The sequence below is a fragment of the Drosophila simulans genome, chromosome 3L (genome assembly GCF_016746395.2).
Source record: "Drosophila simulans strain w501 chromosome 3L, Prin_Dsim_3.1, whole genome shotgun sequence".
In the NCBI taxonomy this organism is placed as follows: Eukaryota; Metazoa; Arthropoda; class Insecta; order Diptera; family Drosophilidae; genus Drosophila; species Drosophila simulans.
In genome coordinates this window covers 18,301,026-18,326,583 of record NC_052522.2, presented here as the reverse complement: position 1 = coordinate 18,326,583, position 25,558 = coordinate 18,301,026, and the positions used below count along the sequence as shown (strand labels likewise).

Sequence of the window (25,558 nt, the reverse complement as noted above, 5' to 3'; positions counted from 1 at the left end):
ATTATCTTAAACATGTTTCAGAATAAATGTCTAAACATGTGCAACTTGTTGCTTCATATAATTTAAACCGCAGTCATTACGATTTTCAAAAAAACCTGCTCTAGTGAATTTTTGTTAATTAGCGCACTTTATAAGTGCCTCGGAAATCGGTTGGTCTTAATTTTATTGATAAAATATGGATTTGTTTTAGACCTGTTCCTCACCACACACTTTCTTTCTATTCATAAATCTTTCAATTCGTACGTCTAATGAAAGTGCACTCGCAGCAGCATGCAACATGCAACACGGACGGCGGCGGCAACAGTTGCTGCAACAAGTTGCACTTGCATGCGCCACTGTGCAGTGAGGCGTGCAGGTGGGAGCGAGAGGCAACGCGCTGCGAGCGGGACGGCGAGCCAGAATTTTAGTTTAATGATTTGTAACCGGTTTTCGAGGTGGCAACTCCCGTGAGACGGCGGCTGCTGCATTTGCTGCTGCAGGGTTACCTCCGCCGCGCCCCTGCCCCTGCCCCGTGCCCACGCCACTGTTTAATTACACTTCTTCCAACAACGAACAACTAAAAAATAATAACAATAGCGGAAGTTATACAAAAGCCGCAGCAGAACCGGCCATATAATACGGCAAGAAGAACACAAAAAACAAACAAGGGTTGCGATAAGGCACAAAACTCGTCGACGAAGGGCGAAAAAGAGTGGAGCTGCGGGCGCAGAACATGTGACGAAAGCAGTCGCCGGATTCGAGTTTAACAACATTTAACTGTTGTTTACACTCTTGATTGCCCTATCCCGTTCTAGCTAGTGCAGAAAGCACTCACACACCAGCGTTACGTGGAGTTTGCAACACTGTACAGTTTATGATCTAGCCAGAAAGTTTGAGATCATTAAAGATCTTACGAATATATTTCAAGTCAGCCCCAATTATTAAATTCTCAATATTAAATGGAAAACACTACATTTTGGTTTTAAAAATCTTCAGAATCTTGTAGATTTCCAAATTGGCACTCTTTAAACCAATTAACCCTTACAAATGTGTAAAATTTAACTGAGAAAAGTTGAAAAGGAATCGATCAGTGAAAATAGCAGAGAAATGCGAAATTAATTAACGAATAGAAACTTGAAATATTGTTAATGTTTTTTGTGGCCACTAAAACGAATCGCTTGCATACAAGTTAATGAAACGTGTCGTTGCATACGATACCCAAATAATTTGTCGCCTGCCTTAAAATGCGAAGTCGGCGTGAAAATTAAACAGGCTTACCTCGAGTCCGGGTGCAAAAAAAAGGCCTTTAGAGCCATTCAAGTCCAATTGCAAGGCGAGACTTTCCGTTTTTGTTAGTTGTTTGAGCGCAAAGTTGCTTTCAATCGAGTTGAAACGAATCGAGTCGAATGGAAGCGCACAAAAGGCACCGGACTGCAAATTGTAAAAAATTGTATTTATTATAGACATTGACTTGGCGCACACTTTCACGGCACAATTAATTGGCTAGATTTTTCCGCATTTCCCCATCTTGGCCACTCCATCCTCTCCGCTCGGCGAACAGCTGGCCAACTTGTTTGCACACATTTCGCACAGTGGAGTAGAAACTTTCGCTCAAAACGGATGCAGCCAGAAAAAAGGAGAAGATTGGAGGTGGGTGGGGAGTTAGGAACTGGTTTCTTGTAACAGGAATTCTTTTTGCAATTTTTCCTTTTTTTTATTCGCTACTTTTTGCCTTTTTAATTTTCCATCAATTTGCACATTTCCGCGCGGCTGCGTTTGCGAATTTAATTTAATTTAATTTTATTTCATTTCGTTTATTTTTACAGCATTTCCTCTGGCGCCCGACTTATTTACGAGTTGTTCTAATTTATTTTGTTGGCCCACAAACAAATATTTTTTTTTTATTTATCCCGCTCCGCACTTTCTTTCGGCATTTTTAATGGCCCAAAAAGCGATCTGCTTTTTCCTCCTCTCTTTCGCTATTTATAACAGAACTCACGCACGCACACACAAACACACCAGGTGAAAATTAGTGCAGAAATCTCCGCTGATCGTACGAAACATTTCGGTTAAATTGATTTCTTTGTTTGGCAAGCTAACATGTTTTCCCGTGACCCAAACAACGCGAAAAAAGGACAGCAGCTTGGAAAAGTAGCATCAATCTAACAGTATAACAGCCACTCGATTCGATCCCCAAAACAAACAATTACATTTCTGCTGATCGCTTCTCAAATGCCGACAGTTCTTCTCGCGTGCGCACTCAAGCACTCAAAAATATTTCCGAGAGCAAACCACATGCGTTACCGTTGATGTTTGGCGATATACTGAATTTTTTAAACGGTACGCCAACGTCAGCTGTTGAGGTAGCGATAGTTGTGCACAGAAAGGAGATAGATATGTCTCAAATATCGAATAGATATCGATATCGATTAAAACAGTCCGAGTGCAGATTTGAAAATTCGATGTTCTTCGGGATATGGAAACTTATCATTTTCTCGGAAAGACTTTTTTAAAAAGAATATAAATAAGTATTTACTTACAAGTAGAGATGTTTTGTAGCACAGTGCCGAAATAGAAAGGAGTTATTTTTTTAATTTATATTATATTTTACGAAGGGAATCTAAGATCGTCTAAAAAGTCAGTTCGCACAAGGGCGACTTGGGCTTCTAGAATATATCTATATAGCAGAAATTTTATAAAGCAAACACAGAGTTAGTACCTGTCAGATCACAACAATCCACATTCCCCTCCGCAAACGAAAACAATATTTTTAAAGAGCATTTTTGATTAAGGAGAGATTGCATTGAGCAATCTTGATCATCGGAGCCCGAACCTCTTCCACATAGATTAGTGGAATTAGTGATAAGTAATGCTGATTAATTTAACTATTAATGAACTTTAATGGATAACTAAATAAAATAAAGTAAGTAGTATTATTTTCAGAACGATGACGGTGATCCAAGTTGAATGTGATGTGAGCCATCTCTGACGTTCTCAAGAGTTCCCATCATCATAGAACATATATTATTTCCAACCAACTTCCACGTCCATGACCACCACTATATGACAGGAGTTCTCCAATATGCCTCCAATGCGAATTCCTATTTAATGGTAATTTCGTTTTTAAAGCAGCTAGAAAATGGCACAACTCCGGATCTTTTTATTACATTAAATATGGCATCGAACGAACTTTTATTAAGTACCCTAAACTAGACAAAGACATTGAGTTAAGTTAATAAATGACATAAACGCACGGCTTAATTCACTATTTGGCAGATTTCTATAAGAACACACAATTACGAATACAAAATATATATAAACGGTGGGTGTACATTGCAGTTAAAAAACGAGTCTTCCTCTCTTTAGCCTGTGAAAAGGAGTTATTGCATAGATTGCCTATAAAACTACATATGTAGGTGCTACCATCTAGAACTGCGAAGGGCAGAGGTCAAGATCGGGTGGAGGGGGTGGAGCAGCAGGCCATGGACACATCCAGCGGGAGATCCTGCGAGAAGGCAAAGGTCGTGCTAGAAGTCTCGTTGAAGCCGCTGTCCGCCCGATATAGCGGAATCCTGGCTCCTTGCTGGGGCATCGCAACCGATGGTGCCTCTGCCGGCTGGATGGAGCCCGCATCTGGTGTCTGATCCGCTTCCTCCTCCAAATTGGCACTAAAGGACTGCGAGAGATTCTTGCGTTGTGCGGAGCGATGTCTTTTATGTCCGCGCGGAGTATCTGAGTTGGAGGAGCTGCAGTTGAAGCTCACTGTCGATAATTGCATGGCCTCCGCCTCTTCGTCGTCCTCGGATTCAGCCTCCTCTTCCTCCCCTTCCGTTTCCTCGAAAAGCGGCTGATCCCCTGCCTCGATCACAACCTGTCGCGTGCTATTCACACGCAGCCGACGAACCCTCTGATTAATGCTACAATCGGAATGCTCCAGTGCGCCCATGGGCGAGGAACTCCTGTCTGGCGTGAACTTCAATGCAGTGCGCTCTGACAACGTGTCGTGCTGCTCCGTTACGCTGACCTCTACCTTGGAGTGCACCAATCTCCGACTGAGATGCTCCGACGGGGCAATGGGCGACGGCAGCTCCAGTTCGTGCATTAGAAGTTTCCTCTTTCCCGAGCAAGTGCCATTATCGGGAGTGCCTGGCGGCAGTCCGCATAGGTTTCTAATGGGAGAAAGGCAGCCGAAGCTGCTTTCCCCGGATGCGGAATCCGACAATCTGCCCGCGAACATTGTTTGCTTGCCCTGCGGACTGGAGCCCACCATCGACCTCGACTGCTCCGCCGTGTCCTGTTCGCCCAAAACAATAACATTGTGCAGATCGAAGAGTTTCCGGCGCATGGAACTATTAAAGATGTCGGGACCACCACTGGATTTGCTCCTGCCAGACAAGCGGCCAGCCAAGTGTGGCTGCAAGTACGGACGCAGGGCATCCTCTAGGGCTTTTGGCAATATCGGCGGCAGAGTAAGTTCCGTTTGCACCTCGCAATCCCGCATCCTCCGCGACTTGTTCGATATGGGAGTGTTGTCCTCGCTGCAATTGAGTATTATGCGCTGTTTTCGCAATGGACAATCCACAGGACTGGGTACAATGTGTGACTCCTTGAAAAAGGCACTGATGGCCAGCTGGGCCTTGGATTCCTGCTCGGGATCGGGGGAATCGTGGAACTGGGTTTCATGGGGCTCCACGTCGGCGGGTTTCAGTTGGGAGACCTCGTCAATGTTCCACTCGAACTGGGTGGACGAGAGTTGGGGTGTCCGCGAGCGGAAAAGCGAGGGGCTGCAAGGAAACGAGGGTCGCGATAAGAGGGTTTTTTCGACCCCACGAAAAACTCACCTGGCGATCAGTGGCAGGTGTAAACGATCTGCCATCGCTCCCTCGAAGGGATTCCGCACCTTGTGCAGCCTTTTCGGGGGCGGGGTGCACACATTTCCCGACATCTGGGGGCTGTATTTTCCATTTTCTTTGCCGCCATTCGTTGGCGTTGCCGACGCCACCGACGAGTTGCTGCTGTTCGAGTGGCTGTTCCGGCGCGCCCGGCACTTCAATCCGTTCACATTTGTAATGTATCGATTCTTGAGGGCTTGTGGCGTTCGCACCTCGTCGTTGTACATCTTTTCCAGTCACTAATTCGCCTAGTTTCGACTTAAAATAAAACAAGCGCGCCTGCTGCGACTCGCAGGCAGATGTCGGTATTTTCAAATGCAGCAGTGTTGTAAAGCGATGCAGCGGACTTATCGAATCGTTGACAATTCAAATAGCGCCATCCGAAAGTGAGGGATGTTCAAGGAAAATTAGTTGCTAGCGACTGAACTGTCATTTAATATTTATTTATTCGCTTATCTACAAGTGACTGCAAATTATATCAACTCTTGTCTAACTTTTAGTATTTTTATTTTGCGCGCCACCCGCTGCTTGATGTCGATAACACATCAGCTGGGCGATGTTAACCGTTTTATATTTAAATGGGACCAGACCAAAAATAAGGAATGGTTACTGTTATAAAAAATTGTAACCTGTAATAAACGTGAGGGATAAATAGCTCGAAATTATCCGAATATGGAAGCATTTCAAAATTGAGGCTGCTAGAACCTTTTATTGTTCCTATAACTTAATTAAAAATTCCATTTCAATATTACTTTATCTTTAATAGATATTAGTTTACATCCTATTTAAACTACTATTCCGTTTTGATGCTAATTTGGAATGTTTCAATACTCTTATATTAGAAAAATACCAATGCCAGCATTTAAGTACGCTTTCGCAACTGGTCACACTGACAGCTGTCTTCCACCAACACATATGCGCGCGTGTGTATGTGTGTGCGTGCAGTGCGAAATAGAAACAAGAAAAGCAAGCGAAAAATCACAGAAATTCACAAAAAAAAGCCCAACTAGTTCGAAAATTGGGCCGCCCGGCGAAGAACCGCAAAAGTGGCCAAAATTCGGCGAAAACAGCGCAAGTGTGACAAAGCATTCGTGCCGCTGCAGTCGTCGGCGAAACGGGCGAAAACAAAAGAGAATAGTGTTGATAGTAATACGAGCGTATTTAGCAGTAGCAGCAGCAGCAGCAGTGGCCGAAGCTTCGGCAGGGGAACGGAACGGTGGGCGGTGGGTGCGGAAGCGGGCCGGGGAACGGCCGAGAACGAAACATTAGCAGCAGCAGCAGCAGCGACAACAACAAATGCCGGTCGCTTTATCACCGCCGATCTAATCAAAACAGTTAACAGCGACAAGCAGCGAGACAGAGTAGCAAAGGGCCACAGGGACGCGAAAAACCCCCTAGATGCCACCAAACATTTGCGCCTATCGGACTGCTTGCGTACCGTGCAAAAACTTGCTATTGAACTTGAGAGCGCCGACGCCGGCAGCGACGCCAGCGCCCAAGCCAAAGCTAGTGCCGACGCCAGCAGCGCCGTCATGTCCGAGACGGGTTGTCGGCACTATCAAAGCTATGTGAAGGAGCACAGCTACGATACATTCCGGGTCATCGACGCCTACTTCGCTGCCTGCGTCAACAGAGATGCGCGCGAGCGAAAGGTGAGTTCAGTGGCGTGCGAGAGAGTGGGAGGTAGAATGAGAGCGCTGCTGCCGTGGTGAGGTGAGAATGTGCGAGTGTGCGAAGGGGAGAGAGAACGCAATCACAATCAGAGGTGAGCCGTGAGTCACGTGAAAGGTCACTGACACACCGGCTGGAATGATAGTGGCAGACACCGCACCGTTCTCACCACAAAGCAGTGCAGGCTTTTTGGAATGGGTGAAGCATGGAACAGCTGTTTTAACAGCTGACAAATGAGCACTGTAATAAATACTTTTGCACCGAAAGTTTTGTTTTCTGTTTTCATTTGTTTTAGATTTTACATTTCGGCGAAATTACATATTAAGAAAAATATATGTTATTATTGAAAAGACTTAATATTGTTACATGGCTTTCATATTTTTAGCTACATATTAAATATATATTAATATTGTTTAGGAGATTCTTACTTTTCAAACCATTGTTGCACTTCTTATGCACGGAAATCAGATTTTTATTCAATGTAGGTTTTGGTATGCGTCGTATTTTTTTGCAGTTGCAAAATGTATCGTTTACCTGATTAGAAAAAATCGAATGTCATATTTATCGGCATCATAAAACCATCCTTCCTCCCCCAGGCTATTCACTGCAACTGCTTCGAGTGCGGCAGCTACGGCATCCAGTTGTACGCTTGCCTGCACTGCATCTACTTCGGCTGCCGGGGGGCCCACATCACGAGTCACCTGCGATCCAAGAAGCACAATGTGGCCCTGGAGCTGTCCCACGGAACGCTCTACTGCTACGCCTGCAGGGATTTCATCTACGACGCGCGGAGCCGCGAGTATGCGCTGATCAACCGCAAGCTGGAGGCCAAGGATCTGCAGAAGAGCATCGGCTGGGTGCCGTGGGTTCCCACGACCAAGGAGACCAATCTGCTGCTGGCCAATGCGAGGCGTCGGCTGGTGAGGCCCAATCAAACGATCGGACTGAGGGGTCTGCTTAATCTGGGCGCCACTTGCTTCATGAACTGCATCGTCCAGGTGGGCTAATCCAATTAAACTGGCGAGTCTCCTCTCACTGACTTACTCCTGTATCCTCCAGGCTCTGGTTCACACACCCCTGCTTAGCGATTACTTCATGTCAGATCGCCACGACTGCGGCAGCAAGTCATCGCACAAATGTCTCGTTTGTGAAGTGTCACGTCTCTTCCAGGTGAGTTATATATGCTGTGGTGTTTATGATGAGTCTTTTCCATATGCTATCCCCCTTTGTAGGAGTTCTATTCCGGCTCCCGTTCGCCGTTGTCGCTGCATCGGCTACTGCATTTAATCTGGAACCATGCGAAGCACTTGGCCGGCTACGAGCAGCAGGACGCGCATGAGTTCTTCATCGCCACTCTGGACGTGCTGCATCGGCACTGCGTGAAGGCAAAGGCGGAGCACGACAGCAAGAGCAACAGCTCTGGCTCGGGAAGTGGAACTAATTCCAGCAACTCTAGCAGCTCGCATTGCTACGGCCAGTGTAATTGCATCATTGACCAGATCTTCACGGGCATGCTGCAGAGCGATGTGGTGTGCCAGGCGTGCAACGGAGTGTCCACCACGTACGATCCGTTTTGGGACATTTCGCTGGACCTGGGCGAAACAACAACGCATGGTGGTGTTACCCCAAAAACGCTGATAGACTGCCTGGAGCGGTACACTCGGGCCGAGCATCTCGGATCGGCCGCCAAGATCAAGTGCTCTACCTGCAAATCCTACCAGGAGTCCACCAAACAGTTCAGCTTGCGCACGCTGCCCAGCGTGGTGTCCTTCCATCTGAAACGCTTCGAGCACTCAGCTCTGATCGATCGCAAGATCTCCTCGTTCATTCAGTTCCCCGTGGAGTTCGACATGACGCCCTTTATGTCGGAGAAGAAGAACGCCTACGGAGACTTCCGGTTCTCTCTGTACGCCGTGGTCAATCATGTGGGCACCATCGACACCGGCCACTATACGGCGTATGTGCGGCACCAGAAGGACACGTGGGTCAAGTGCGATGATCATGTGATAACGATGGCATCGCTCAAGCAGGTGCTGGACAGCGAGGGGTAAGAATGACCAATATATCACAACAAAACCAGCATTCAATGTTCATTTACTTAAGTTGATTTCACGTTCATATACAAAGTTTCTTAGCTTTTTATTCGATTGTCAAATCATTATTAACTTACTACTTATTTTCACTTCTTTCAGTTATTTATTGTTCTACCATAAAAACGTGCTGGAATACGAGTAAGAAAATCCGCTGAGATCGATTAAGGCAGCGATTGTATCCATCAAAAAACAAAATCCCACAAGCAGAAAGCAGAAGTCAATGCATTACGAATTACGAATAAACACAAAATACAGACAAGGACGCGGCAGCGCTTACATATTAAGTAATATTAACATAAACACGAAAGCAATCCTATAATATGAGGAGTGTTCATTCGATTCGATTGGGGTTATTCAAGCTCACAAACTCAAAACACTGGAACAATAGAGAACAAAAAGGAAATTAATGAAAATGTAATCTATCTGAACACTCGATTTGTGGAGATACCCGTTTTGCTCTAAGTATTTCAAATCCATAATACTAAAAACAAAAACAAAACAACAAGCAGATGACTTATACATTTATATTTTAAAAATCAAACAAGGGATATGCTACAAACGCCGTATTGCAAATGGAAAGAGAACGTTTATCACTTCTCTTGAAATGCCTTTTATTTGGAAAAAATGTTAAAAACATTTTCAGACATAATCCGTTAGAACTGAACCAAAATCCAAATCATGCTTATGAGTATCGTGAATATTTTTATTTCGTCTTCATTCAATTAGGAGAGCAATAATTGTAAATTTAAATTAATCCATTGCACAAATTAAATAACTACATTTTTTGGGGGCAACTGGGATTAGGATACATTACACATTGCACTTATTTAAAAAAAACAAAAAAGTTACAAACTTATTTAAAAAACAAAAAAAAATTACAACCGACATCACTTGGGCTCGTCCGGGAATTGAACCCGGGACCTCTCGCACCCGAAGCGAGAATCATACCTCTAGACCAACGAGCCTGCGGTACTGGGAGCGATCAGAATGATGGTTTTTAATGTGCGGGCCCTCTCACTCCAACGCTCTGGCTCGTGCTATAAGCAAGCTAAAAAGAGACAACTATAGTGTGCGCGTGGTTCGAACACTTGCTAACTTAACCGACTCACAAACCAGATTGAATATTACAGGCGAGTGGCCATAACGTACGTTATTTTCAAAATGCAGTCTCGGAATATAATATGCTATTTATGAGCATACATTTTTTAATTCCGTATAATGAGAACTTTTTCTGTTGGATAAAATAAGTAAATCGTTTTCGTCTGTCCAATTAATTTATACACAGTTTCAGATATACATAATTATTTCCTTAATTTTCGAGAAGAATTCAAATTATTTTAAAGTGTAAAATCCTTTTGCGGAGTTATTAATTTATTAAAGGGAAGGTATATGTTATCGGGTCAATTACTTTATCGATAAGATCGGGAGCTTTGCAGTACTGTCGCAGTGGGCGGGCTAAGGTCTTGGTCTCATGAGATCGCGGATTAAAGTGGAATTTCAAAAGTCGTACAATTATCCTAACTTCAAGTTTGCTGCATACATACTCTTATGATTTTTCAATGCGCTTTTTGCGGCGCTCATCCAAATTATTTGTAAGTCTCCGAGATTAAAAAAATTCAAAATATACGCAATATTCAATTGTAGTAGGCAAAATTGCGTTTGTTTACTTTTTGTATTTCACAACAATGTATTTCGACTTAAGGCGCTTTTGGATTTAAATAATCATTGATAGCAAAACAATAAATAAAATAAAAATTTATAAATCCATAAATCACCTATTCCTTAAGTACAGCGATAAAGCGTAGCTCTGTAGCGAAATGATTGTTAAAAAAAGATAAATAAATACACATACCGATAATTTGTTTTAATACTGCGCGCATTTCACAGCACTGCCAAGCGGCGTTACCTCAAGTTGGCGTCGAAAAACAATTAAAGTTTTGCTATCGGGAATATCAAACTCACAAAAATTTTGTACAAATATTTGTAAAAAATATGCCATTCGGTAACTATGAGCTTTATATAGCCACATCTGATCCGCTAAAGCAGCGTTTATTTCAGCCAACAATGAAACCGAGACCATAGCCGTTCGCCTCTCCAATCGCTATAGGAATCTTTCGTCTCCATTCTTGAAGGATGTCAAAAAAAAGGGTCCGGCCAAAGCATCCAATCGCAAGCCGCCTACCCAAATGAAATCGGATGAGGAGGAGTACCACAATTTCGAGCGGGGTCTCCACATTTCTGGCTTGGGCCCCGAGTTCGATCAGACGGAGGAGCACCCTAAGCTTAAGTACGAGCTGGCAGAGGACTACAAGAGCTCCAAACACTGCATCTGCATGCGCCCGAACACCGCATACGAGTGCGAACGATGCCATCAGTACTTCTATGGTCGCCTCTTCCAGATTTGTGAGCAGCATCCCAGGGTATGTGGTTCTCCTAACGGACAACACCTAAGACTAGCCGCACTGAAGATAACCAGGACGCTTGAGAGCGCATTATAGGTAGCAACACCAACTGGTGGTTGCCCCATAGGGTCGAACTATCAAAAGGATTAGCCTAGGCAGCTATATTTTATAGAACATATTTACAATGCGTTGCTCCATTTCATTCTCCCTACCCATTTAAAATTCTTTATTGCATTGTATAATCTTATTTTATTTATCTTCCTTACTAGGATTTTTTCCTTATGGACAAGCGCTCTTGTCCATTCTGTAATGCCCCCATTGAGATGATTAAGAAGTCACCAATCAGCTGGAAGACAATACGTAAGATTGAAGAAGCCGAATTGCCCAGTGATGGGGATCTGTGATTAGGAGTTTGAGACTCAGCCGCATGTTACCCTAAATACATTGTTAAATGTAGAACAAAGTGTTAATATTGTTAATATATACCATTCGGACTTCGGTTAAAAAGAGCTGAGTTTGATTGTCCCTTGGCCCACATGCCAGTTTTCATTTTGCAGCGCAACATTTATGTATGATGTGCACACACATAAGCTGTTAGACAGGAACTGCGGCACGGACATGACCACGATAAACCCTTATAGCCCAGTCTGCGGATTGGCACTGCGGCAGTGACTCGACGCAAAGTGCATGGCATGGATATGCATGAGCTTACAGCTGGTTCCAAAATGGTAGTTGCTTAAAGTTTGCTTTTATTAAAAATCTCTTGAGTTGATGCAAAATTAATATTTTAAATTCTGATTAGTTTTAAGAAATGGTTATTTAAATGGCTCATAAGTACATCCTTTAAATTCAACTATTATTTGTATCGTAGAAAGTTGCCTATTTTGTTTCACAGTACTTCAGTTCGCAAGAAATTCCCCGTACTTAGACTGCACTTCTTTCAACATGCTGATTCATATCAGGTTAGTACATAATATTATGTGAACTTGCATTAAGATATCTGCCATCTTCGCAGTGCAACGCGGAGTCTCAGCTTGGCACCATTGAAATCAGCGGACAAATTCATGTCACCAGATAACAATTCAATCACTTAAGAGTTCAGCACATTTTGAAATCGCTTTACAATGCCCCAGGCCAAGTCTCCATGGGCACATTGTGGTGTCCTCCTTGGTTCTTCGTCCTGCGCTGCTCTGGCTAACTCCTGCTGGTCTGGTAAGTGGCGACGCTTTAGATTGCATTTGCCTCGACTTATTTTCAGTTCTTTTCCTCCGTCGTTCTGGTTCCATGCACTGCAGTTTTCCCAACGACTTGGCAAGCCATTCTATGGATTCACTTGTTCTTGGACTTCCACTTGCGGGTTTTCTGCATCCGCATTCTGGTGCTTCAACAGGCGTCCATGGTAAATCAGCTCGGCTGTGGATCGCCAGAAGTTCTGCCTTAGTCATTGCTGCCCTCGTTCTCGCTTCTTCAGCATTTTGAATGGCACAATGTTCGCAGTTGGTCGCTTTTCATGGGAAGTTTTAATGATATGGATAAGTAATCATTGTAATGATGTGGGTCCGTTTATGAAATTCATTTAAAGTTAGCTTGAAGGGATACATCTCCATCATCGTTATATGATAGCTATATCTGAATGAAGTGAAGGATGAACGTCCTCGTCCTTTTTACCGCCTGTGTCAACAACTGCAGCCCATGGTTAACTTGTTAATGCTTAAATACGGATCACCGTCTGTATGGCTACATAAACAACATCACTGGCACTTCCTTTCTGTGTCGGCAAGGACACCATCCGGCAGCGACCTCCCCTTTAACCCGTTTCAAAAACAGCTCCGGCTTCGTTGATGCCAACTGAAAGCGGATTCGGTGCTGGTCGTAGTTTCCATTTCTGCCAGTTGTCCTGCCAGTTGCCTCCGCATGCGAGTGTCTTTTGCCTGTGGGCACTTTGGAATAACTTGGACAATTGCTTTCATGCTGATTTCGTTTCGCTTTGCTCCCCCACTAGACCTTGTTGCTTTTAAACTCATTTCAGTTGCCAGATCAACTTGACCGTGCTTAGTAGCCTAGTTTAAGTATGCCACTTCGAAAATATTCCAATTAGTGTAACAGTTTTTTTTAGCTTTTATGATTGCTCTCTAACTAAGTGAATTTTGTTTGGTACAGGGATGCAAATTAGGAAAGTTTGTGTGGCAAAGGCAGACATATCCAAGTTAAAATAATTAGAAGTATTTCCGAAGCAGAAGGACTAATTGTTCTTTTGATTCTCACGTACAATTAAAATCCAAATAGTCTTTTCATAGGGTTTATGTGCGTTTTTAAGCTTTTAAGCGATCTAGGTCAGCGATCTTTTGCATCCCGGTTTTTGAATACTGTTGAAAGTCTGTCCGTTGCCCCTTTAAATCACATGGTTGCACCCATTATGTGACTCCTGGATGCGACATAGACAAAGTTGGCTTAAGTACGCCGGCCCGCCTGGCCATTGTACTCCGTGCCTAGCCTGACTGCTGCATCTGCAGCTGCCCCCTTTCCATTATTGAAGTGTGCACTTCCGCAAAATGGTATTTGGAGCAAGCACATAAGCTTAACCCCTCGGTGCAGCTAGCTCCTCTGCCAATAGAAGCTGTGAATTTAGTGGCACTTGCAATTTTATGGCAAACAATGAAAGGGACACCAGACTGAAGGAGCAAAGTGCGCCGATGGGAGATTCGTCCCTCGGCAATGGCTATTTATTTGCATGCCCCACTAATGGCAGCTTTTATATACGTTTATATTCCCATATTAGGCTAAACAAGGCTTCTTAAAAACTTGCTGGCGTTCATGGATCCATTTGGATATTACTGTGAATAGAAAAAGAATTTCACATTTTTTGTTATACACACATATATAGATAAACCTACTCCATCTGGAGCCCAGGACGACAGGACAAACGGAATGTTCTGTTAGCGGATCAGGCTCTCCGGCGTGATTCAAGTTGAACCAAATCAAAGCATTGCCTTTTTTGGGCTGTACGGCAATCTTAAGTTTTGTAAAAACTGTAGTTCCTCCCAAAGGAACGTCAGATGCCTAAATTAAGGAATACAAATAAAATAAACAAAAAAACGTTTAAAAAACACTTACGTAGAACACCGCTGTAGCTATGCGATCGCCTCCGAAATCAGCAAAAAAGTCTGGCTAAAAGAATTGTGTGCTACTCAACTATGTTTCACTAATCTCAGAACAACTCACAGGTCTTTTGGCCAACTCCACGTAGTCAACATGCTTTCCAAAATGACCACCCAGCCCGTAATTGGTCAGGTACAGAACCATATTTTCGCGCATCTCAAGACCACTCATATCCGCCAGCCGCCGATTGATGCTCAAAGTGAAAGGTGCCGTCGTGCCTTGAAAAGAAATTATTTTCACCACTCGGTCCTGCTGCTTTGGATTGCCCTTTTTGTCAAAATCTACATATGTCCAGCCATCAATCATGGAGTCATTATACATGGCTATGTCTCGCATTGATTTGAATTCGTTTTCATAGAGCACGTCGTGATACAGAAGTATCATAGGCTGTACGCTCAGAAACTCCAACTTAAGTGGGGCTAACTTAAGGAACGCAGAGGTGTCCCTATTATAGCGACATATTAGTTCTGGCGAGGATTTCCTTGGCCACTCTCCACGGCAACCTCGCTCCAGCTTGGTTGGTTTGCGCTTCTGTCGGGCTGCTACCTCTTGGAAGATCTTCTCGTCCCCTGATAAGTATTCATCAATTAACTTCTTAACGTTGTCGTAGTTGTCCTCCCTTGTGACCTCTTTGGCCAATCGGTTCCATTCAGACTTCTCTGTCGGAGTGGGCTTAGTTTTATCCAAAGTTAGGGCTTTAAATGGAATTGAATAGCATTAGTCGGCATCTCCGACACGTTAATGTTCCGGAAGTTATCTTACATTCTTTCAGCAAGGCCTTGGCATACTTTTTGTATATCCTTTTCCTCTTCAAGCCCAAAACTTTCGCGTAGATCATGCCGTGAGGATGTGTGTGAAGCCTGAGTGCCATGCGATACCAGTGCGTGGATCCTGAGAATTGAGTTTGATTGTAGTAATAATCAGCCAGGGCAACGCAATCCGGAGCAGTCAAATGGGAGCTACAAGAAGACACTTTGGATATTCTTAAGATTGCATATTAAATTAAACCCACTTTAATTTCTTTCCCATGAGGACACCTTTCGTCAAATCCTCTGCGTGCAGATTGTGAAATTTTTCAATGCGCGTCATACCCTTTAGGGCAATTTTGAGGTCATCGTCAATCGGCGCGGACTTCAACTGCACTTCCATTTCTTTGGCTTTCTTCGAAGCTATAGCCAGCTTTATATATCTCAGCCATTTGGGCCAATCTTGATTAAGGCGTCTGAGCAAGGGAAACGCATTAAGGGGATTGGACACATACTCTTCCTTCTCCTGCAGCGTTGTCCAAGTTTCTCGTTTCAGCGAGTCTCGATATCTGAAAGTATTATGTATTGTGTGAAATGTGTCTCATATAATTAAATTTATAGTATAATCTACACAACATTTCAATAGATTTTTATTGAATAAAAATAAAAACTTACAATTTAATCAGATCTAACTTGGACTGCATTTCCTGAACGTAAATATCCAGGATCGTTTTGAGAGATTCTTCCATTTCAAAAAGTTTCACCATGCTCATCACAGAAGTGCTGTATATCATTTTCTCCTCTGACGTTTCATTTTTGTCCTTGCAAAAGTTCTGCGGTACCCAAATTAATACAAGACATAGCTGAAGCACGAACCACTTCATCTTGGCTTGGGTTAACTAATGCACTGAACTTCTGTGCTATTTATTAGACAAATCGACAATTTCATGGTATATTGGTTATGGCTGATATATTTGCGGTTCCACCAAAAAAAATTTGTTTGGAATCTTATAAGTAACGATCTAATAATATTGCCAGCATAAAATCTTTTTAAGACCATTATGAACAAGGTGACAATAGAGTTGCTTAACTAGAGTTGTGTTAACTTCGATTTGCATGGAAAGCTAAACATTTGCGGAAACATAGGAACCCACTTTGTGAGAGCTGTAAAATAAAACAACCTATATGTAGTATAGTCGTACATATATAAATAGGCTAACCTACTCCATCTGTCTCCATTGATTACTGGACACACAGAGTGTTTGCTTCTTATATCAGGTCTTCCGTCATCATGCAAATTGAACCAGTACAACATGCTGCCTTTTTGTGGGAAGACCGTAACATTTATTTCCGGAAAAACAGTGGCACCTCCTTGTGGAACTTCACTAGCCTGTAAAATGGAATCTGTGTATATATTTGAAGGGAAAGCAATCATCTTCACTCACATAAAAAAGAATGCTGGCCAACCTATCGCCCAACGTCGTAATATTTGGAGTTTCAAAACCATCGGAGGAGTAGTCAAAGTGCGGTTGGAAATAGGTGCCCACTCCATAGTTCGTGATCTGTAGCTTTTCATCTTTTGAGAAGTTGAATTCTGTCATATCAATTATGCGCTGATTGATGCGCTCTCGTACTAAAGAAGTATTTGACCACCAGTCATATCGGGCCACTGTATCTCGGATTTCTGTGCCATTTCTCTCGCTGGCGTAGCCATTAACCATATTCATCGATTGCCCTTTAAGTTCATGAATCTCCGAATCATACAGAACTTCGTGATACATTGCTATAAATGGATCCAAACTAATTTCCTCCAATTTTAGAGGAGCCAATCGCAGAAACGTATTTGCAGTGCTTTTGTATCGACACACAAGGTTCGTCTTTTGGCGATACAGTCCTCGACAACCAAGTTCAAAGTTGGAACTTCTTCTTTTTACCTGATACAGCTCTTTCTCTACTTCAACGTCGCTATGCGGGTCTCTCAGGTCAGACATAATATTGTCCATCTCCTCTTGACTGGCCTGTACCATTATAAAGGCTTCTTCAATAGACTTCGTAGGCTCAGATATAGTAGAGCCTAAAACTAGTTGAAATAAGCCAAAAGAGAAAATAATTAGGGCCAGTCTTACCGTATTTGAAGAGGGACTTAATGTATTGCCGATGAAGGTGTTCAGAAGGGTCGCCCAAAATCTCAATTAGTAATTGATCGGCATTTTCCAATTCACGTTTGCAAGCAACTCGATACCATTTGGCTGCTGTCTGATAGTCGCTTTGCTGGTACATCGAATTACCCATGGCTATGAGGTCACGATATGTAAGTTGAATGCTGTAGGGTCGATTTGACTAATAATTCTGTAATTTTAATTACTATTCGAAATACTTGTACTGAACTCCATGCAAAACACCTTGTGCCAAATCGTCGATTTTCAAGTCATATATTTTTTCTATGCGTTGAATTCCATGCATGGCCGACAACATGTCCACATCGTTAGGAACTTTTTCCACAAGGTCATCCAAAATATTTAAATCTCCTGTATATATAAAATTGGAACAAATTATCTTTGAGGTTACATATACTATTAAGGTATTATATAGTGCTGCAATTTCAAGTTACTAGTTCCTAGATACTAGTTACTACACACTAGTTACTACTTACTAGTTACTACACACTAGTTACTACTTACTAGTTACTACACACTAGTTACTACTTAATAGTTACTACACACTAGTTACTACTTACTAGTTACTACATACTAGTTACTTTTTACTGGTTACTCCATACTAGTTACTACTTACTATTTATTACTTACTAGTTACTACTTACTAGCTAGTACTAGTGTAATAACTAGTTACTAGTTACAACAGTTACCTTCTCCCATGGCCTCTTTAAAGTAGGCGTGCCATTTTGGTAAATCCTCGTGGGTGCGTCTTAACAGTGAAAAGGCATTTATAGGATTTGAAACGTATTGCACTTTTTCATTGAGGCTTCGATGTAATTCATAACCCACTGAAGACAAGTACCTAAAATTTTTCTTTTACTTGTGATAAAAACAAATATTAGATTGTGTTACATTCGAAGTGATTCGAATTTTTCTCCCAGCTGATCGGCTTTGTTTATAAGGCTATCGGCGAATTTTTCTTCCACTTTGAGCAGTTTTAGAAGTCCCAAAGTAGATGAGCTGTATCGTTCTTTTTCCTCAATATCATCGACACATCCTACAAAACTTCTTAGAACTGCAAAACCAAGCAGAACTGGGAGTAAACTATGACACTTTCTCATCATAACTAAAAAGTATTCATACTTGTTTAAACCATTGTAAGTTCTTCTTGACTTAAATGGATTCTTTAAGGTCATAGCCGGTTAAATTGATTAGTTACGTTTTTTTTTATTAGCTATCGTTATATATCGAGTTATTTGATTTTTTTATTGCTAAGATCTTTTATTTTACAAATATAAAGTGCTATTTAAAGTTAGTTCTAAAATTATTAAAAAATATTGGTTACTCTTTGCTTTCTTTTACTGCATAGGTCGTCCATTGTGTGCACCTTTTTGGTGATAACTAAAAAGAAAAATCTAGATCAATCAAATCTATTTCAATAGATTTCCATTTTTTCAGGTACCCCATTTATTTCCTTGTAGTACTGGGCATTCCAAAGGCTCACTGCGGGGATCAGGTGTATTATACCAAATGAGACAGCTGCCCTTTTGAGGAAAGACGGATATTTTCAACTTTGGAAAAACCGTCGCACCACCGAGCTCCACATTGTTAAGCTGTTTGGAAGTAAATATTTTGTGGATAAATAATTAGTACAGGTGGTATTAATAGGATAGTTTCAGTGATAAAACCGAAAGCAAACTTATGTATATGTATATTGCAAAACTAAATGTACTTACAAAAAATAGCAATGTTCCTTTTGAATATTCTTTTATATGTTTTTGTGTTCCAGGACCGTTTTTGGATACTATAAGTTGATTTAGAAAACTGAGTCGTGTCAATTCGTTTATGCGTTGAAAGATGCGTTTTTCAATAGGATTGACTACCTCTGCGGCATTATCATTCGAGTGCTGTTTGAGCTTATCGATCTCATCGTCTTTCAGAACATTGTGGTATATGACAATGTAAGGATCCCAATTTAAAACTTCTTGTTTTAGGGGAGCTAGTCTCAAGAATTCTGTTATGGTGAAATTATAGGAGCAAACATGATTCCTACGCCCAAGAAACTGGCCACGACATCCAATTTCGTAGTCTGAGGGTTTTGTCTTGTTAACATTCATTTCGTAAACAATTTCATCGTCAGTTTGACTTAGCAACTCATTTAAAAGAGATTTTACATCTGCTAGGCTCGCCTTACTCAGAGCTTCGTAAGATATTTTTTTAGCTTCTGCGATTGTCATGGAAGGATTTGACTTGATCATACCTATATGTTTGTAAGGGAATGATAAGATAGGCCTTTTGGGTTCATCATACTTACCGAATATGAGCATTGATTTGGCGTAAAGAGTATACAATTTAACCTTGGGATCTCCAAGAATGCTATTGATAATCTCGGCATTTCCTTCGGGCTCATGTTTGATGGCCATTCGAAACCACATAGAAGCCCGTTGGTATTCCTCCCTTTTAAATTTGTGCTCGCCCAAAGCAACGCAATCCCGAATAGAAGGCCGAAAGCTAAAAAGTAATCGTATTAAATTGATAATAACAAAAACAAATGTTTTCTATACTTATATTGCTTGCTCTGAATACGACCTCTTGCCAACTCAATGGCTTCCAAATCGTAAATCTGTTCAAGTCGGTGCATTTTTCCCAGGGAATATTCCATATCCTTGTTATCCGGTATCTTATCTATAATTTCTTCCAAGGCAAACAGTTCCTCTATATATATAAAAATTGAATTATTATTTGAGTACGGTATTTCGTGATCAAGCTAATGCTTTTGTAAATACCAATAATTTATGTTAATTAAATAAGAAAATTTAAAAATTCTTTTAAATTGTGACAAACACTTACCAATTCCTACGATCTGCTGTGAATAGTTGTGCCATTTTGGTAGATCTTGATGTGTCCGTCTCACTAGACTAAATGCATTAATGGGATTACCGACATATTTCTCTCGATCTTCAAAACTTTGTTGGAATTCGTAGTCAACCGAGTCGATATAACTGTGGGAAACATCCGGATTAAAAACTTGTAAATCGTTTATCAAAACTTGTAAACTGCCTTACGCTTGGAGGTTTTTAACTTTTTCGGCCAATTTATTGGTATATGCCTTAATATTCGTTATGAAGATTTCCTCCAATTTTAAAAGTTTTAAAAGTCCCGCGATTGAACTATACACAGTATTATTTTCGACGTTTAGGAATTCACCGGAGTTATCGCCCATAATTGGACTCCAAAAAAGGAGAAAAATGAACGAACTCCAGAAGCTTTTCATTTTGACTGACTTCTGTATTTATCAGGTAGCTAAGTAAATTAAATACGACATGGATATACCGTAACTAATTCATTTATGTATACTTTTATCGTTAGGGAACACGTCATTTCTTATGAAATCTTGGGCTGCAGGGCTTCACAAACAATTGGGGGGCGTAGTGTAACCACTTGGTTATCGCTGAAAGTATATACTCGTAGTTATGCCTGGAGCTGTACAACTTTTTCTCATAATACTCACTCCATCGGGAACCCACTATAACTGGACACACGGAGTGCAGGGTTCGTGGATCTGGCGATGAATCATCGAAAGCATTGAACCAAAATAACGCATTACCTTTTTTCGGCTCCACCGCCACCTTTAAGTCGGGAAATACGGTTTGTCCACCCTGTGAAACTTCTCCAGCCTGCCAGAGAAGAGCAACAATCGAAATTGTCAAATTTTGGAGAAACAATTACAATACTTACATAAAATATTATACTGCCAATTCGATCTCCCAGGGTGTTGTTCACATCCACCTCTTTTAAACGATCTGTATAATAGTCGTAATGTGGCTTGAAGTACCCACCCACTCCAAAATTGGCCAATTGTATGGCAGGAAACTCTTCCAGTTTGAAGCCCGTCATGTCGGAAATGCGTTGATTGATTCGCTTACTGAACGAAGATTCCTTCCTTATCCAATAGACGCGGGAAACAATCTCCTTAGAATCTCCCAAGCTAGTCCACCCATTCTCCATTTCCGTAATCTCTCCTTTCATTTCTTCAATTTCTTTATCGCTAATCATTTCGTGGAACAGCACAATATAAGGATCCCGGCTTACTTCCTCCATTTTCAAGGGTGCTAGTTGTAGAAAAGCATTTGTACTTGAGTTGTAACGGCAGACGAGGTTGGATTTCTTGGGAAAGAGTCCTTGACATCCAAGATTATGGCCAGTGGGAGGTGTTGTGGAGTCATCATTAATCCATTGCTTTAGTTCTGAACTGATCAGTTGTTCCAAATCCATTTGTTTGGCATCTTGTAATTGGCTATTTACCATGTTATCAATGGTTTCATTAGTCAGTGCTTGATTGGACAAATAAATACCTGGGAGGAAAACATGATTAGGATAATACGGCATTAATTTCGCCTTAATTTAATATAAATTACTTACTTCGTTTGGCTACGGCTGTTGCAAAGCCTTTCAATTCAATTTGCTGTAATCTATTCATAGTATCCAAACTACCATCTGCGTTTAACTTTAATGCTTCCCGAAACCACAAAAGTGATCGTTTAAACTCGCCGATTTCAAATTTATGGTGAGCCAAAGACAAACAGTCCCGAAATGAGAGATTATAGCTATTGTACAAATATTTTTAATAATTTTCAAATATAATGATTACAATTAGTATTAGTAGTTTTTGGACTTACTTAAATTCTGTCCGTTGAAGAAGTCCTTTTGCTATGTCCTTTGGTTGGAGATCATAGGTTGTCTCTATGCGGTGCATCGCTTTCAGTTTTTCATTCATATCGAAGGATTCAGGGGCTGCACTCACGATATCCTGCATCGCAGTGAGTTGTACAAGGCCCAAAGGCTTTTGGGTGTAGTTTTGCAATTTTGGCCAATCCTGATTTAGTCTTCTGATGAGTCCAAAAGCATTTAACGGATTGGAAACGAACTTCTCCCTTTCATTGTGGGTTATGTGATTGGGCCGCTTCAGGGCATCTAGGAAACTGAAACATGTTATGGAAATGTGTAAGTACTGCTGAAAGTTCAACTCACATATTTAGGTTGTCCACTTTCTCCTGCAAGATGTTGGCATACATCGAAAAATTCTCCATAAACGCTTGCTCCATCTTTAAGAGTTTAACTAGTCCCAAAACTGAGGAGCTGTAGTATTTTCTATTAAATAGATCATTAGGATCCGTAGAATTAATTGATTGAACTAGAATAAGCAGAACGACGGCTCTCACAACATTCAACATTCTCTAGCAGCTTTTAAAAATATTGTAAAAGGAATCACACCAAGACAACACAGATTAAGTCAATAAAATAATTTATTTAACGCTTTTAATTTATGCTTTCGTCATGCGATTTAAATTTCCTCTCTGTTGTACAAGGTCTGGAGAACATTTGAGGTCTTTCGTGTAACCATTTCATGAGGGCTGCAAAGAATATTTATTTATTAGTTCAAAAATGGTAATTTTTAATTTAAAAGCTCTTTTCCAACTCACTCCATTTTGAGCCCACTACCACAGGACATGATACGTGCAAAAGGTCTTTGTTAGGCTGCATTCTATGATCCAGGTTTCTCCAAACTAAAGCGCTGCCCTTTTGGGGCCAAATTGTGAGATTTAAGTTCGGAAAAGCGAAGGCACCACCTTGAACTACATCGGTCATCTAAAATTTTAGGGTTGCAAAAAAATATCAATTCAGGAAAAATGTCATTCCATATTATCTTATCATAATGCATTATCATTTTACTTACAAAAAACAAAATGCTCGTTAAGCGATCGCCCAGTTCCGCCTGAAATATAAGAATTATTTTATCATTAATACATTCGTGTTTTTTCTATACAGCATACCGTTTGATCCTGCATTTCGATATTGTCAGTATGGAAATTTCTAAAACCACAGATACCGTAGTTATCTATCTGAAAATCCGAGTCCTCTTGCACGTCCTCTCCTGTCATGTCCTTAATTCGCAGGCTTAGAGGGCTCTGGTGATCATCGCGAATTTGAGCAAGCTTTAGGTTATAGTCAACAGCATCGATAATTCGCAAAGGACTCTTTAGTGAAGGCAGTGAAATATTTTTGACTTTTGAGATCTCGCTGTCATAGATTACGTCATGATATAAAACAATATGCGGCTTTAAACTAAGCGTTTCCACCTTAAGAGGAGCAATCCTAAGGAATTCAGACGTGTTCTGTTCGTAGTGACAGCTGAGATGTTGGCTGGTCTGCCAAACACTTAGACAACCAGTAACATCGAACCATGGTGATGTGACAAACTAACCATAGAAAGACATGAAGTTTCCTCAATATTTACACTAAATTACAACTTACCGTAGGATCAGGAACATCGATTTTTCCTACCTCATAAATATCTTTGCGAAGCAACCAGAGTGTAGCGTCTAAATCAGCGACGTCCTGGAGGACTTTCCATGCGGCTTTGCGAAAACCTTTTTAGGGCTAATTATTTATCTTGTCAATGGTTGGTGCCACAAAACTAACCTACCTTTAGTTACCAAAGCTGAGGTGTAATTTATGTATAAATCAGGCAGTCTAAAATCAAATACTTCCCTGTAGACCTGCCCATCTCGATCGTGATTGTAGTGTTCTACAGCAGCTTTATACCAATTCAAAGCATATTTATCGTAATTAAAATTCATACACGCGTTGGCCAAAGCCTGACAGTTAAGTGTGGTCAAGCTGGTACTGTAAACAAGAGTTGTATTCAACCTGATAAGATCCTGATAAACTTATAACTCACTTGTATTGCTTTCCCATTAGTAATCCATTTGCTATGTCACTTGGCTGTAGATTGTAGAATTGTTGCAGTGCGATGATTCCAGCGATGGCATCGTCAAGATCATTATCGGTTGGCTGGGCTTCGTCCAAGCCAGTTTCAATAGCTTGAAGGTGTTCCAGGCCAACGTGATTCAACATCAATAGCTCGGCTTGGGTCCAATCCTCGTGCAGCCGTCGAATGAGGGAAAATGCGTTGAGAGGATGAGAAACGAACTCTTCTGGGTTCCTCCGGGAAATCTCTCGTTTGGATTGCACTTCATGCAGCAAACTGAAAGTTGGATACACTGAAATAAAATATTGTTACAGCTTATCCCTTCACCTCTCCATCACATCGATTTTATTCTTCAGGGCTGCAGTGTAGCTCTCCATCTCGCTGATGAAAAAACCCTCCAAGTCCACAAGCTCTTTCATTCCAGCTATAGACATTGCAGAATTTGTAATATCACATAGGCCTATTGGAAGACCAAATGAAATTAGGCAGATTGATAGGATCATACGCATGTCTATTTCAGTTGGGAGTATAAAAATTACTAACTTAGCTATTTCCTTTTATAAATAGCAAATAAATTGTGTGTCAAGGTATAACAAATGCATTTGTCAGGGAAGTTTTATTACATATACTTTGTAAGTTGCATACACTTTTAGTTATCGTGTTTAGTTAACGCATTAAATGTCCCATAAATTCAGGTAACTTGTGCTATAAGCACAAGTTTCATAACAACTATTTTTTTTAATATACACTAATTGTTTATGGCTAAATTTTCTAAAGGAAAGGCAAGGTGCTGAATATTTTCTATTTACGACATTTGCTCCATAATATTGCTACCTAAAATGGTTGTAATAAGGCATTATCATCTGCAGTTAATTTATGGCCTTAATACAAAAGAAAAGCTATATAAACCATATTTACTTATATGTGTTAAAATGTATTTATTGCATCTGGATAAGACTTTAATTGACACTTGAAAAATACTAGAAGGATATTAATTCCATGCTGTTTGATATCTTTGCTAATGAAAGCTTTAAGATATGCCGAGAAAGCATTGATTGGGCCTAATCCCATATTATTGGCGAAAATCCAGATATTAAATCATGAGTTGAAAAGCCAAAATACTCAAAATAGGGAGAGCAAACAAATATCTATTAAAGCTTGCATTTAGCATGGCAATGCAATGCCATCTTCCATTCTCCCCGCAATTTCTTCAACTAGTTCAAGTGAAAGTGGAGGTATTGAGCCTGAATCTGCCTATTAGCATGTTTCACAATCTTATCCAAATTAATTAAATCTAAAGGCAGCAAGTTTTACGCATCCTTAGAAAAATAAATTGAATATCTCTCCCACCGTTGCACTTGTATGACAATTTGATTGGCTCATAATACGGATGAAAGATTATTAGGGAAATAATTAACGGATAATAAGTGTTATAGGTCTAAGTGTCTTTTAGTCTGACGAGTTGCAAATTAGTAACTATGGCATTGGTGACTATGACTATGAGGACCAAGACCCTTCACACAAACTGGATGGCGACTTTTGGAGTCCGAAAATCGTAAGAAAAGCCAGATACTGTTGCTAATTAATTTCTTTCATCTAAGCGACGTGAAATGCTTTTTCCATTTCTAGGTCTAAAAAAGGTGTGAAATAATATGTTATCAATTATAATTTCATTATCATTTCAATCA

The 25,558-nt window shown here is 41.0% G+C and overlaps 9 protein-coding genes and 1 non-coding gene across 15 annotated transcripts in view; 2 read left to right on the top strand and 8 right to left on the bottom strand.

Moving 5' to 3' along the window:
- LOC6738583 (protein phosphatase 1 regulatory subunit 16A) overlaps nt 1–2,361 on the bottom strand; it is a 41,912-nt gene extending 39,551 nt beyond the window's left edge. For 3 of the 5 annotated variants that reach the window (XM_044922931.1, XM_044922932.1, XM_044922933.1), the window contains exons 1-2: nt 2,190–2,326; nt 1,258–1,410 (exon numbers count right to left, since the gene is read on the bottom strand). The gene's annotated coding sequence lies outside the window, so the exon portion shown is untranslated. Of the gene's footprint in view, nt 1–1,257; nt 1,411–2,189 lie in introns of all 5 variants that reach the window. The other 2 variants (XM_039293532.2, XM_016171701.3) reach the window with 2 other exon arrangements.
- Nucleotides 2,362–3,099: 738 nt separating this feature from the next.
- Nucleotides 3,100–5,115, bottom strand: LOC6738582 (protein aurora borealis). Its single transcript, XM_002085350.4, has 2 exons — nt 4,821–5,115; nt 3,100–4,763 (listed from the first exon to the last, which is right to left on the bottom strand). Exons 1-2 carry the CDS (start codon nt 5,096–5,098, stop codon nt 3,428–3,430), a joined length of 1,614 nt encoding a protein of 537 aa, XP_002085386.1. The 5' UTR covers nt 5,099–5,115; the 3' UTR covers nt 3,100–3,427.
- Nucleotides 5,116–5,690: 575 nt separating this feature from the next.
- On the top strand, nt 5,691–9,140 carry LOC6738580 (ubiquitin carboxyl-terminal hydrolase nonstop). The gene is given in 6 exon segments (XM_002085348.4): nt 5,691–5,859; nt 5,862–6,523; nt 7,139–7,540; nt 7,602–7,712; nt 7,775–8,589; nt 8,735–9,140. Coding segments are annotated over 6 exon segments (2,202 nt in total). The 3' UTR covers nt 8,778–9,140.
- Nucleotides 9,141–9,528: 388 nt separating this feature from the next.
- Nucleotides 9,529–9,600, bottom strand: Trnap-cgg. Its single transcript has one exon. It is a non-coding gene; the product is annotated as a tRNA-Pro (tRNA).
- A 484-nt stretch (nt 9,601–10,084) lies between these two features.
- On the top strand, nt 10,085–11,546 carry LOC6738578 (uncharacterized protein CG13380). Its single transcript, XM_002085347.4, has 4 exons — nt 10,085–10,227; nt 10,523–10,637; nt 10,694–11,055; nt 11,307–11,546. Exons 1-4 carry the CDS (start codon nt 10,195–10,197, stop codon nt 11,439–11,441), a joined length of 645 nt encoding a protein of 214 aa, XP_002085383.2. The 5' UTR covers nt 10,085–10,194; the 3' UTR covers nt 11,442–11,546.
- A 2,164-nt stretch (nt 11,547–13,710) lies between these two features.
- LOC6738577 (prolyl 4-hydroxylase subunit alpha-1) lies at nt 13,711–15,855 on the bottom strand. Its single transcript, XM_002085346.3, has 7 exons — nt 15,618–15,855; nt 15,209–15,511; nt 14,959–15,155; nt 14,260–14,891; nt 14,152–14,205; nt 13,932–14,097; nt 13,711–13,871 (listed from the first exon to the last, which is right to left on the bottom strand). The coding sequence occupies exons 1-7, from the start codon at nt 15,824–15,826 to the stop codon at nt 13,813–13,815; spliced, it is 1,620 nt and encodes a 539-aa protein (XP_002085382.2). The 5' UTR covers nt 15,827–15,855; the 3' UTR covers nt 13,711–13,812.
- A 42-nt stretch (nt 15,856–15,897) lies between these two features.
- Nucleotides 15,898–18,236, bottom strand: LOC6738576 (prolyl 4-hydroxylase subunit alpha-1). 2 transcript variants are annotated; one of them, XM_002085345.4, is made up of 7 exons: nt 18,011–18,236; nt 17,809–17,960; nt 17,320–17,470; nt 17,069–17,265; nt 16,388–17,016; nt 16,167–16,332; nt 15,898–16,106 (listed from the first exon to the last, which is right to left on the bottom strand). In XM_002085345.4, the coding sequence occupies exons 1-7, from the start codon at nt 18,220–18,222 to the stop codon at nt 16,033–16,035; spliced, it is 1,581 nt and encodes a 526-aa protein (XP_002085381.2). In that variant the 5' UTR covers nt 18,223–18,236; the 3' UTR covers nt 15,898–16,032. The 2 variants fall into 2 exon arrangements, with proteins under 2 accessions (XP_002085381.2, XP_016032428.1); XM_016171696.3 differs by having other exon boundaries at nt 17,809–17,946.
- A 108-nt stretch (nt 18,237–18,344) lies between these two features.
- Nucleotides 18,345–20,366, bottom strand: LOC6738575 (prolyl 4-hydroxylase subunit alpha-2). Its single transcript, XM_016171695.3, has 7 exons — nt 20,164–20,366; nt 19,949–20,100; nt 19,663–19,813; nt 19,413–19,609; nt 18,835–19,358; nt 18,561–18,711; nt 18,345–18,499 (listed from the first exon to the last, which is right to left on the bottom strand). The coding sequence occupies exons 1-7, from the start codon at nt 20,319–20,321 to the stop codon at nt 18,426–18,428; spliced, it is 1,407 nt and encodes a 468-aa protein (XP_016032427.2). The 5' UTR covers nt 20,322–20,366; the 3' UTR covers nt 18,345–18,425.
- Nucleotides 20,367–20,431: 65 nt separating this feature from the next.
- Nucleotides 20,432–22,341, bottom strand: LOC6738574 (prolyl 4-hydroxylase subunit alpha-1). Its single transcript, XM_002085343.4, has 6 exons — nt 22,130–22,341; nt 21,778–22,080; nt 21,521–21,705; nt 20,837–21,453; nt 20,610–20,775; nt 20,432–20,549 (listed from the first exon to the last, which is right to left on the bottom strand). Exons 1-6 carry the CDS (start codon nt 22,330–22,332, stop codon nt 20,476–20,478), a joined length of 1,548 nt encoding a protein of 515 aa, XP_002085379.1. The 5' UTR covers nt 22,333–22,341; the 3' UTR covers nt 20,432–20,475.
- Nucleotides 22,342–22,386: 45 nt separating this feature from the next.
- LOC6738573 (prolyl 4-hydroxylase subunit alpha-1) lies at nt 22,387–24,412 on the bottom strand. Its single transcript, XM_002085342.4, has 8 exons — nt 24,198–24,412; nt 23,841–24,146; nt 23,586–23,785; nt 23,414–23,529; nt 22,933–23,358; nt 22,836–22,874; nt 22,582–22,747; nt 22,387–22,512 (listed from the first exon to the last, which is right to left on the bottom strand). The coding sequence occupies exons 1-8, from the start codon at nt 24,377–24,379 to the stop codon at nt 22,418–22,420; spliced, it is 1,530 nt and encodes a 509-aa protein (XP_002085378.2). The 5' UTR covers nt 24,380–24,412; the 3' UTR covers nt 22,387–22,417.
- Nucleotides 24,413–25,558: the final 1,146 nt, after the last annotated feature.